This window comes from Oreochromis niloticus, linkage group LG19 (genome assembly GCF_001858045.2).
Source record: "Oreochromis niloticus isolate F11D_XX linkage group LG19, O_niloticus_UMD_NMBU, whole genome shotgun sequence".
NCBI classification, from domain to species: domain Eukaryota; kingdom Metazoa; phylum Chordata; class Actinopteri; order Cichliformes; family Cichlidae; genus Oreochromis; species Oreochromis niloticus.
In genome coordinates this window covers 28869148-28882219 of record NC_031983.2, presented here as the reverse complement: position 1 = coordinate 28882219, position 13072 = coordinate 28869148, and the positions used below count along the sequence as shown (strand labels likewise).

At 48.4% G+C, this 13072-nt stretch overlaps 1 protein-coding gene and 1 long non-coding RNA gene across 2 annotated transcripts in view; one reads left to right on the top strand and one right to left on the bottom strand.

Moving 5' to 3' along the window:
• Positions 1 to 13072, bottom strand: part of LOC102077873 (AT-rich interactive domain-containing protein 1B) — a 167209-nt gene that overhangs the window by 20083 nt on the left and 134054 nt on the right. The window contains 2 exon segments of the mRNA XM_005477682.4: positions 4153 to 4293; positions 5225 to 5546. Of these exon segments, the coding sequence (XP_005477739.2) occupies positions 4153 to 4293; positions 5225 to 5546 (463 nt within the window).
• LOC109195962 (uncharacterized) lies at positions 6220 to 13066 on the top strand. The gene is made up of 3 exons (XR_002057397.2): positions 6220 to 10118; positions 11896 to 12019; positions 12108 to 13066. It is a non-coding gene; the product is annotated as an uncharacterized LOC109195962 (long non-coding RNA).

The following is a 13072-nucleotide window of genomic DNA, read 5'->3' as shown; positions in this document are numbered from 1 at the left end:
TAAGCCATCTCGTGTGAACGGTGAAAAATCCAAATCAACAACAACAACAACAACAACAGTGGTTGGTGGTTTTCGACTGTGGCGCTCTCCCATTATGACTAATTCATGTCATAAAAAAGCCCATTAGAAAGCACTTGATGGAGGCACCGCACAGCGTTTAATCACACTTAATATATGCATGTGCCGCCATCGGGGGTTGGGGGGTGGGGGCAAGCACGGCGCATTCATCTTGCTCTTGGGCACCTTTGTGCCGGGTAAAAAAAAAAAGCATCCTGTTGCCGCAGAGAGAGCGAGAGGGGGAAGAAAGGAGGGATGGAGAGGAAGGAGAGAAGAAAGGAGGCAGAAGGAAATTAGGGAAGAAGAAGCCCGAGTGTGTGTGTGTGCGCGCGTGTGTGTGTGTGTGTGTGTGCGCGTGTGTGTGTGGGTCCCCGGTGGACCGATGGGGGGCGTATTTTCAGCTCAGGGCCCCAGAGCTGGAGGTAATCGCTGTTCCATGAGACTAAGCTGAGGGAACGCACACACGGAAACATCCATCCTAGCACCATCAGTCCACTGCACTCGCAGTTTGTTGTCGAGGAGTGGCCTGAGGAAAAAAGTAGTGAAACAGTGAAGGGAAACTATGAGTTCACTCGACGAGTGCTGGCTAAGTTGGAGCGCTCTCGTGCTAAAAGGAACACGCATGAAAATGCAGATTTTTCACTGAAGCTTTTGTTTGGGTCTCCAGATTTTAAAAAATGACTCCTGTCACTTTAAGAGCGGCAACAATCCTATTGTTTTTCTGTCTACATGCTCTACCATCACTGTCCTTCACTAACCCCCCGTTTATTACACACACACACACACACACACACGTGCACACACACACGCACACACACACACGTGCACACGCACACACACACGTGCACACACACACACACACGCACACACATGAGCTCTCGTCTATTCAGTCCACATGTGTGAAGGGCATCGGAGAAGGCCACTTTCACACCATGGGTGAGTGTGTGTGCCGAAGTGTGTTTGAGCGTGTCCTTGTGTTCGGGTGGGTGCCGTTGCCAAGGGGATGCCATGGTTACGAGGTGCCAGCCAACCAGCTGACGGTGTCTCTCTGGAAGTGGCGGCGCCTTTGTCCTTCATTCGCAGTGACAGGCCACGCTGACGCCTCTCGGCTCGGCTAACCGGACGAGACAGCGGCGGCGGCGGCCGGACTGCAGGACCGTGTGACGGCTGAGCGGCCCTCTCCATTGATCCCTGAGCTCGCCGCGTGTTTAAGTGTGTGTGCAGAAGGAGGCGAGAGAAAGAGAGCCGGAGAGAGGCTGCTGGATGGAAGGATGGAGTGGATCGGCTGGAGGCTATGAATTATATATGGACCCAATCTGTTCTCAGGGCAGCTTGGGCTCATTGCTCCTCCAAACTCCTGACTCAACTCCACACACACACACACACACACACACACACACACACACTCGCAGGGTAAACCAGAATAAACCCCCAACAAAAATAAAAGGACAGCTTTTAACATATTAAATCCAGAAAAAAAAGCTACTCTTCCCTTCTCCCGCCCCTCCTTCCCAAACATCAAACGGCTCAGGATGGATGGATGGAGGAGAAGCCATTTATTTTACCCATCTAATGAAAGCAGAGCGCTCCGCAGCGCTGCCAAGACTGCGAGCGACAAAGCGCCACAGGCAGCATCCCCCGTTCTTGACATTCAAGCGCTGCTCTTATTTATTTAGCAAATTTACTTACTAAGGAGGTCAGAAATGAATTATTTGGCGAGGATTTGCCTGGGAGCACTCTCCTCTCTTCTCTTCTTCCCTCTTCCAACATTTTTCTCCCTTCAATTTCCTTTTTATTTACGGCTCGTTTTTTTTTTCCCGAGCTTTGCTCTTCTTCTGCTAAGTGCTTATTTTTCCGACAGTTCGCCGTTCCTATAGCTCCGGGAACTTTTTGTAGAGTGTCGCCGGCAGCGTTGGAAAGTCATTTGAAAACCCAATTCTGTCCTCAGAAGCTGCTGCCAAGAAAAGCTTATACCTTTTAATACTTTGTGTTTGCCTCTTTTCCAAAAACGAAAAATCCCTAACATCAATCCCCCCCCCCCCCAAAAAAAAGGTGTACTGGTGCATTTTTCCAAACATGCTCCGACCTCACTCGCCTTATTTGAAGGCAAACTTTTCACCTCAGTGTTTTCCATGAGACCCACTGAACTGCATGGTGCTATAAATAGGCACGTCACCAAACTTTATCATGAGGTTCAACAGGAACATCCCTCGACTCTGACTCAGACCCACAAAAGTGGAACATTTGTTTCTTATTCGTGGAAGGCTCGGGGGGAAAAACGCTCCCTATTGCACACTTTGCAAAGATTTGATCTCAGCTCAGACCTGCAGCTGCACGCGGCCTTCCTCTCTTCAAAATTCTGTCGGTCGGTGTAATGAAGCCAGAGTGTGAGAGCCAGCAGAGGACGAAGATGAGGCATGAGAGGCAGAAATGTGGAGCATTATTAGTGGAGATGTAGTGAAGGCATGTGTTAAAGGAAAAGAGGAAAGGAAGCAGAGACCAGTCAATGATCTCACTGCTCGACCAGCCCCTGATTTGGAAGGTTGGAAGCGGGTGACTGTGGCAGTCCCGGTTAATGCATCAAAGAACAAAACTAGACACGCGGTACGACTAACAACTTGTTTCTCAGACAGAGAAGAACCGGGTTTGACAATGTTTCACAATGCTGCACTGAGATCTGGAGCACAAACAGGGTGCTGGAGCCTTTAACTGCAGGTTTTTCGGAGGCCAATTTTCTCCTGATCTCCCTCAGATGTTCTAAAGTGGGATCTGAGGAAGAAAAACATAACAAGGCTGTGCTGGAGACAGCGGAGAAGAAAAAGCAAATTGGGAGGAAGAAAGACTGAGCGAGATAAAACAGTCTGGGTAGGATAACAGAGCTGCACGGAGACAAAGAGGGCGATACAGTTGGTAAAAAAGAGCGAAACAGGTGGGAGGAGAGGGAAGAGGAGCAGACGAAGAGGGATGAAAGGATCGGAATGATCGACAGCAGACGAGAACAACAGTGAAGGTGAGACAGGCGGCAGGCGCTCTGCAAAAATGTCCATCACGACAAAACATTCTGGCACATTTGAGTCTGAAATAAGTCAAAAACACACTTCTGCCAGCAGAGGAGACTCATTTACGTTTTCATCCGAACAACTCGGTATTCTAAATAAAGAAGGCGGCAGATTATTCACATTTGTGAACACCGATCTGCTTTGGAAACCAATAGTCTCATTTGTTGGCACATTACTCTTTTTTAACACTAGTTCATAAAAGTCTTTTGTTGTTCTAAGCATCCGGCGTCTGCTCGATTATTTTCTCCAGCGCCGTGGAACTGATGCTGCGGTTTAAATAAACGCTAACGACTGGCGAGCCGGCACACATTTCAAAGAGCGGAATCAAAAGGAGACGGCTGTCACTGCACCGGACTCTTTGCTTCCAATGTGATCTTTGCAGTGCGGCGAAAGCAGGAAAAACACACATTAACAACAGCTTAATGCCGGAGATGGAGATGAAACGGCAAACAAAGGAGCCCGGGGATACTTGCACAGCTGACAATAAATCAAAATAGGTCGAGACACAGACGAAGACGTGAACATACTTTACAGGCAGATTTGTAAACACGCTGAGAGAGAGAGAGCGAGAGAGCCCCGCCACAGCCAGTGACACCTCGCTGCTGTCTGAGGGGAGACTGACAGGCCGTCTGATTGGTCCCAGCAGTGGGGATCATGTCATGCCACTTCTTATTGACAACTCAGCCATCTCTTAATGGCTTGGCTAGCATTTGCATTGCTGCGAGTGTGTGTGTGTGTGTGTGTGTGTGTGTGTGTGTGTGTGTGTGATACTAGGGGCGCTCACTTGTTGTTGCCATTAGAGTGACTAAGAGAAGCCTGTGATACTGATGACTACAGTGATGATGATGATGAAGGTGATGATAGCAATTACAATGGTAATGATGATGACTCCTCTTGTTTTGCTGTCAGATGCAGCGCCGAGAAATGCCACCATGATTGTTTTAGCACGGCTCGGTCACATGACACACCGACATGCACACACAAACTGATTTGAGGGCACGCACACACACAAGCGTGGTGATGGACGTGGACCTACCTATGTTGATGCGAATGGATGCATGGAGGATGAGGTCGGGGAGGGGGTGAAGGCAGTGGACAGGTGGAGGAATGGTGGGGTGTGGGCCAGCGGGTGGAGGTGGGCTGCGTCTGGGCTGGGGGCCTCGCGTACAGAGGCGTCCTGCAGACCGCCGACAGAAAAGAGAAAGCCACATGTTTCAGCGGATACGGATGAACGCTGGCAAACGCTAATCTGAGCGCCGCCGAGGCTGCTCCCATGATGCATTTGTTAGGAAAAGCGCACCCAGAATGGCGCGAATGCAGAAAGCCATCCTTCCTCTCACAAGACAGCGATGTTTTCACAAGTTCCCTCGGCAGGGTTCAGCGAAAGTTTACTGCCCACACAATCCCACAACAACCCCTCTGCCTCCAACACTGCGAGCGCTCGTACAGTCAGAGCTCCCGCCCTGACGGAAAATAATACCCCTGAACTCACACGCTGTTAGAGCTTCAAAGAGCTGTGCATTTGCGTTAAGGTGCTCGGTGTCACTGCGGTCTCTGGTGTTTTTACAGTCAAACCTGCGGTTTGCATTTTTCTTCTTTTATGTTTCGACGGTGCTGCGTTGAGACCGCGCTGCCTGCTCTCGTGCCAATATATCTCTTTTTGCAAGAAAATGGCACTCGGTGCACCGAGCCAGATATCAAAATGTCAGGTACTTTATGAGATGTGTGAAAATAGGGACAGTTGCACAAGTGGCTCATAGAAGAGTGGAACCCCTGAGAACAACTCTTGCCTGCACGTCTGAAAAGAGTCTCAGAGAAAAAGAAAGTGTTTGGCTCAGAAAGCCTCTGCGGTGCTTTTCAGCACACAGACGACCCGGCAGATCGATGTCTCTCGTTAGACGGTAACGCACGGCAGAGAAGCTCGACGGCACAGAATTTTAGCGTACAGTGAGCATACGGCACAATTCACACTAAAATTTTTCACCATCAAGACCACTTACAGCTACAGCTGGGATACGTTAGCTCGCATGCACATTCATTAACACACATGCAGCATATGCACAACTAATGTGCTGAGTTTGCAGCCGGAGCCCTTGCCGCGCTCTTACCTGTTGTGCACTGAGTTGGCAGATCCCGGCACGGCAGCCGCTGCCGCCTCCTGGGTCTTGCGGTTAGAGCTACCCAAAGAAGGGGGACCCATCCCGGGCCCAGCTGGCTGGGGTACGCTGGGAGAAGTGGGACCCATGGCCGGGTACACCCTGTTCTGGCTGCCTGGGCCGTGGCCGCGTCCTCCGGGCACGGGCTGGCCGGGCCCCTGGCCGTGCATGGGGCTGGTAGCGTTCATGCCCAGGCTGTTGGTTACGCCGGGGCCGGGGCCACTGTAGCCGGTGCTGGCTGTCCCGCTGTAGTTGGAGGGCCGTGCGTAGTTGCCTGGAAGAAGACGACATGTGAATCAGCCAACAAAAGCTCATTAAGATCACAGAAAATCAGAAGCTACACAGACGGTGTCGCTGAAACATAAAACATGGCTCGCTGTCGTTTCAGAGTCCTCTTAAATTCCACGATTTGGTTATGAGAACGGCACAAAATAGCTTCAGTGACAAACTGGAGCTGCAGATGGGTCTTATGAATCACCTCATTTGAGACAAATGGAGTGTGCTTGTCAGCTGGTACTCATATACCTACCACAGTGACACATACAGCAATTTCATCCATCAAGAAAATAATGCCGCGACAGCCGCGGAGCGTAAAGAGCAGGATTACACCGTGATTCACGGCCTCCGCAAACCTGCACGGATGTGAGGAGACCCACTCTGAGGTGTGGCCGGTGAGCTGTGTGGCCCTGGGAACAATTGGCGAGCTTAAGGCTGACTTTGTGAAACACTTGAGAGGAGCTCTAATCTGCAGTAAATGCTTTCTTGCTGCCCTGGAGTGCCACGCAGCCACGATGCCAGGAGCTTTCCTAAGGCACACTTAAACCCCTCCATTTTGGCTTTAAAAGCCTCGCTCGACTCCAGCCTCAATAACAGCTCAAAGACAACACGCGCATGCACCAGACACAGCAGCAGGCACCTATACATGTGAGAGCCGTCCACACCCACGGCACGCAGCGCACATAACAGCGTATTCCCTATTTGGGCACTGAGATTTTTCCACAGGGGACAAATCCCCCGCAAAATAGAAAAGTGGCATCTTCCATTGTGAAGGGGGCTATTTATTTTGATTTGATTAAGGGTGCTTTAGTTGGGCCTCGCTGCGTAATCCCCTGAGAATATGTCTGGAAAAGGGGATCAAGTCTCTTTAAAACCTGAAGGCTTTTCTGTGCGCTCAAACGAGGGAAAGTTAGACGACAATGTTCCACACGGGGGGGCGGAAGAGCGATACTGAATATGGTAATGGCTTCACGGTGTCCTCGAGCTGCTTCGGCGAAGACACTTTCCACACGACATAAGACCGCTTGTCCAACAGAGACGGAGGGAGCGCGAGGGGGCGGAAAGAGAGGAAGACAGACAGACGGTGAGGGAGGGGGAAAGGCTCCTACCCGCCAACCCCCGAGATAGGATTTATACAGAATCAAAATAAAAGTCTTTCCCATAAAAGTCAGCAACTCTGCTTGAATTTGTCCAGAAATTGTGATGAAATCTACTGTGGGAGATGGGAAAAGAAAAAGCGGATTATTTGTGGGGAGGCTCTGGTGAGTCGGTGAGCTGAGTACAGCTGACACCTGTCAAGGGTTTTGGGGCTATAATAGGGAAGCGTTCAGGAAGAAAGGATGCCTGCTAACGAACACAGGAGGATATGTATGGTGCGCTCTGTGTGTGTGTGTGTGTGTGCTTCTGCCTGATTGTGTGAATGCATGTGTAATACTTCGGAGACCTTGCGAGCACTGAAACACGCATTTCCACGTTTCTTCCACTCATAATGAGCGACTGGCGGAGACGCTGTGGAAGATCCTGGGAGCGGTGCCCTGCAGCCCGACTGCTCTCGGCTCAGCTGGACGAACAAGGCCCCGGTCAGCAGCCTCTCTCAGCCCTCTCTGGACGGCTGTTGGGACCCACGTCATGGGCCACCATCTATTCCAGGGGTTCGTTTATAGCATCTGGACACTGAATTCTTCTCTCTGAAGTCCCAAAAGCGAGGAAGCGTCTGGAATTTTCCATCTCAGCGTGTTCACTCGCTTTCTTACTATTTTTTCTTTTTGGTGAGGTGCTAAGCTAAATCTGTTTTGAAAAACTGTGTCATTAAGTCGGCACGCCGCACTGAGGGAACTTATCAGTTTTGATGTACTACCATTCAAAGTGATGTGGGCTCAGTCGCCTCGGCTGACAGCAGAAAGACAGAGTAACTGCGGGATGGGGTTAATGTAAAGCTTTCCTATGAGAGCCTTGCTCTGTCCTGACAAGAATGATTCACTTCCTGAAGGATTGGTGCCGAGCCAGAATGCTTCTTCAAGGACAGATAGCACGCTAACCCACTTTTTAAAATGACTGAGAGCTCAACCTCAAAATCCTACAGTAGGTGTTTTCATAAGAGCCATTCGGGCTTTCAATGACTTTGGAAGTGCTGTAAGATTACATTAAAACGGGAAGATGGATTATTGCTGAGGTAAAATTTTGTCCAATTTAGAAAAAAAAGAAGCAATAATGACTCCCTGTGCTGATATATTTAAAACGCTTCAGGGGTAAAAAAGTACAACTTAGTGTTAACTTCCAAATGCTTCCAGAAAAAAAGCACTTCCTGTCAGGAAATTCATATAAAAATGTGCATCTTTTCTTAGCCATGATTTTGGTTTTATGCACGAGAAACCAGGTTTAAGATGTCCAGTGTTAGCTTTCATTATGCACATGCATACGATGTTAGCATTAAAATGCATTAACAGAAGTGACTCTGCCTTCTCTGAATGTTACTCCTGCTGCTCTGGAAACTAACCAAGGAAGGACAAGAGGAAAGGAGGACAAGGAGGATGCCATTTCTTATTTGCACCTTCTCGTGTCCTTGTAGCTCAGTCTTGGTTTCTCGCCTGCTTCTCAGCACTTGTGCCTTTGGGGAGTCTTGGTGGTATTTATAGCGCGATAGAGGGGAGGAGAAGGAGAAGGAGCGCTCGTGGTGCTTCGTTCACAATTACATGGAAATTCCCGGCACGGTCACGCATTTGTTGGACGCTATATCCTGCGCCGGGTTTAATCCCCGCAGTCCCGCGGGAGAGCTGGAGCGTGACCGAGCAGATTACCGTCGACTGCTTCCTCAGCAGGCCGGACCCGCCGACGCTAACGGCCGAGGTGGGAGCTCTGCCGTCTGCGGCGGAGCGAGGTGTGATGGTGCACCGGTGCACCCTCTGGACCTGTGAACTCCATCAGTGAGGAGTGGAACGCAGATTACATGGCTACATGCTTGAGCTGCCAAGGACGGGAGCGTGGGCAGGCTGTGCACATGTGGCTGAACACAAATAAAAAAATTCAATAGCATTTTTCCTCTTTTCCTTTCTGTGAATGTGGTGGGAGTGAGCTGGGAGAGGTGGGCTTAGTTGGGGAGTGTGTCAAGTATAATCAAGCCGGTAATCATATTTTAGGAAGCAAGGATGTCTCTGTTTCCTCCTCGAATCGTTATGAAACTGCTTTACTTAATAAAATAACTAAGTCTTTTTAAAGCTGTTTAATCAGCTTTAGCACTTCAAATGTTTGACATCAGACGGGTCAATACAGACGCAGGAAAAACAGATTCTTTCCTTGCTTCTCACTATTACACTGCAGCGTTCATGTACAGCTGGGTGGGATGGATATATATTGTGCTTTTGCAGCATCCCCTCTTGCCCGAGGCCCCCACATCTTCTACCAGCCACCTCAGCACCTTCCCCGGCAGGGTTTCTGAGCCTGAGCCGGGCTGGGGTGCGCCTTGGGGCTGCTGAGCTCCACACACTGTCAATTTCCTCCAAAAACATCCACTCGCTCCCTTAGGCATTGGCTTGAGTCATGGCTTTTTCTTTCTTCTTCTTCTTTTTTTTTTTGGCTGAATTACTCTGTGGCTCCGGCAAGGCACCAAGGCTTAAAAGTCCTGTCTGAAGCACGGTCATTACCAGTGGAGTGCTTAACCCCCGGAGGGGGGTATGTGGTGGAGGGAACTATGCGATGGGTGGGAGAGAAAGCAGAGCTGAGACAGTCTCTGAATCTTTTTCCTGTAATAGCATAATATCCTCCTCCCCCATGTGTGTGTGTGTGCGCTGTTCTCAACATGCTGCTCTGCACCGTGTCCAAGTGCAGGTCTTGGAAACAGCTGCTGAGGACATTTGAGTCTCGAGGAGAGCCTGATATCAGCTGAGATCAGGTAAACTCGGGATATAAGGCCTTTCAAAGCACCACGATAAACACGGAGCAGCTTAAGTGTTTGGACCGCCTCGCTGCAACAGCTCTAACACACAGTCACAAACAGCAAACCTCTGGTTAGTGTTATCTGATCAAAGATCGCTTCAAAAAGCAAAAAAATATGTAAGTATTATTTGCAGAGAGGCCGTGTCCTCCAGCAGACTCATGTATCACATTAACTGTGTACAGGATGGAGCTTATGTAGCTGATTACACAAGTTCAGCTACAGTCGTTTACCGGCGGATAAAAAAAGCAGTCGTGTAGCCTTTAAAGTTACAGACACCAGACTGTTTTATGTATTTTGCTGAGCTACAAACTGCTTCAGTGTGTGTGTGTGTGTGTGTGTGTGTGAGAAATGGCTAAAAGACAAAATGCTGTTACCCATTACACACAGAAACACAACCTCTCCCAGCACAGACAGGCCAAGAGAAACAGCAGAGCAGAGTTCAGGAACTTGGAGCTAGTTTCTGTGTTGGCTAATTTGCTAGTTCGCTCGGGAGAGGGAAGGGAAGCAGATGGAGCTGTCATTAAGAACAATGACCAGCAGCTGTCTGGCCTGTTCACTCTGCTAAGGACCGGGGCCTGGCTATGTCCTGGAGTCAATATGAAGCCTTAGACGAAACATTATGATGTGAAAGTGCACGTAAGTGGCAATCTGAACTCGGCTGTTTACCTGTAAAAATAACCACAGACGGCCACAAAAGGAGTAAATTAGGGGGAAGCTGAAGAATTACAGGCCAAGGGTGAATTAAGGGTGTTGGCTTTGGCTCTTCAGCAAGTTTGCATAAAGAAAACACAGGTGCCATATTTGGCACCCAGGATACCTGCATGTCTGTTATATCTGCACGCGAACATGAAGCACATACACATGTGCAGGTCTGAGCTGCTCCTTCTGATTTTGATGGAACATCTCTCCTGACGTCCAAGTGAGATTTCACGCTCATCTGCCTCCAGAGCTTCTCGCAGGCTAGACCGCCTCGCCGTCGCTCTCTGCTTACTTCATTTCTCTTTCTCCTCTCTGCTTACTGGGCTGTCAGCGCAGCCAAAGTCACATTAGGAGATAAGAGTGGGTGGAGAAGGAGGACCAAATACCAAACGCATTAGGGCTATTAATCAAGATTAACAAATGCGAGGGAGACGCCGCAAATTTGGAAAAACACACGCGCGGATGGGCGCATTTATCAAGGTGACACATTAAAACACACATTTACCAAAAAAATACCATAATGTTTGGTCTGGTGTGGCGCCAAAGGCAGAAAACGAACTACAACAGCAGATGTCGACGTTTGCCGGCTGGCTGGGAGTTTCATGTTGGAGAAACAAGCGAGCGCAGAACGTTTAATTACACAAAGCGATCCAAACTTTTTTTTTTCCAGTTTTCCTGGAATCTGAGACTCGTGATTTTATCCAAGTTTCTTTTCTCCTGAGAAAAATCTGAAAAAGCTTAGACTGATGGTCAGTGCAACTGGCCCTCCACAAGGCTCCTCAGACAGGCTGAGAGGACGTGCTGGACCATCTGATTACTGCTCAGAGGCCAAAGAAGCAATAAATACTCATGAAGAGATAGATGCATTTTCCCTGCACTGATCACTGCACATTTATGTGACCTCAGAGAAGCTTTGACTTTTTAAACAGACACATTTAAATCTTACACTAAAGTTAACATCGAATGACTCCAAATGAGTAATATCAGGAACAACTGCAGACCCTACAAAAATACACACGGAGAAAAACCCAACAATCATATGACCCCCTGTGAGCAAGCACTTTGGTGACAGTGGGAAGGAAAAACTCCCTTTTAACAGGAAGAAACCTCCGGCAGAACCAGGCTCAGGGAGGGGCGGGGCCATCTGACATATGTACATCCACAGCACAAAAAGAGAAAAGAGTAAAAGTAAGTCCCAGACCTTTGCTTGACTAGGAAAAAACTGGTGATTGCAAGTTTTTTGAATTAGATGACAGTAGTTGCCGTCACCTACTGGTTGCCTGCAGGTTGCAAATTGATTGCACAGGTCACCTGGTAGGAGGCAACAATCGTGGTCCAACTGAGACCGACTCCAGTGACTCTCAGACAGATTGCCAACATGCTGCACCCAGTCTGAGTCCATCTGCGACTGGTTGCCTGCTGGTTTTAATCTGCTTATTAAAAACATCTATATATAAAAAACGAGGTTAAAAGCAAGATCCATGTCATGCTGCAGACAAACTCCAAGATGAACTCAGAGGAGAAAGAACCAGCGCTACCAACCGAGCCACCCAGACACCAACATTTACGTACTCTTTATGCATTTTGTCTCATGTTTGCATGCTGTGCATTTTGGTCCAAAAAGCTTCTTGCTCTGGTTTTTGTGACTCATTCCTGCTCGTTCTAAATTAAGATCTCCAGTAAACATGAATGAACTGGTTCATTTTTTGCACAGGAGGTGTCTCATCAGAACACACATCGGTCCCCATCAGTAGGAAGGAAGCGATTCCTGTTTTGGACAGTTGAGGCTAAAGGATCACGTGAGGCTTGATAACCTACTGCAGACACGACACTGGACTGTATGTATTTGAAAGAAATGAAGCATTTCTTGCTAAAACAGATTCATTATGTTCAATTCTTTTAAAAAATGACTCGTTTTTGTTTGAGGCCGATATTTCTCCAGATCATGATTCAGCGGATGAAGCTCGTGACGTGTCAGCCGCCTCGTCAGTCTGGAGCTCATAATCTTATCATGAGGAGGGCCAAGAGGTGTGTCCAGGGTTCAAGTGTCTCATGAATATTCTGAGTCACGCTGGCTTTGAATGCCCACGATGAGACCTGCCACACAGGATGATAGAGGACTGTATCAGCTGTGTGTGTGTCGTAGACTGTAGGAAACAGTGAATGGAAACGTCTTTCAAAACGACTCTTTTTGTATTCCTCATTAGCAAACTGTCTTTGACACCAGTGACACCGAAGTCAAGCCCGGTGTGACGGTGAGCGCGAGGCCAGCGGTAATCAAAAATGACAAATGTGACTCTCCAATCTGGGGCCAAACTCCTCCGTAACCCCTCTGAATGGATGATAGGCTGGACTGGTCCTCCCAGCGGACCAGTCAGGAAGCAGAGGCTGCTGCACAAATGTGATGTCAGTTAAAGTCAGCGTGGGGCCTGTTAATGGTTCTGGTGATTATAATTCAGCACGAAGCCTGACAGCGGTCGCAGTTTTCTCTGCTTTTTTAAACTATCGCCTGAAAGTTCGACTCTCACGTTTGAGGCGTTCGTGCTCGCTCGAGTTTTAACAGACTTTCTGGTAAAATGACACGTGCTAAATATAGACTCGTGAATCAGCTCTTCAGCAAATTAGGAGCTCAGAGTAACGTGAAATCCTCAGTTTTAGAAAACATTAAACAATTATGATTTCAAGGGTTTTTACACTACAGCTGGCGTCCTACATCCTGTTTGACCATTTCTCACCTTGTGACAAAACTGTATGAGATCCTTACAAACGTTTTGTTACAGCTCTCGTCATCACATCACCATCTCTACACACATATATTTAATAATGTTTCCTGTAATAATAACGGACAAACAAATATTCGAAGATCTTCTTTTCATTTAAATGTTTGATGA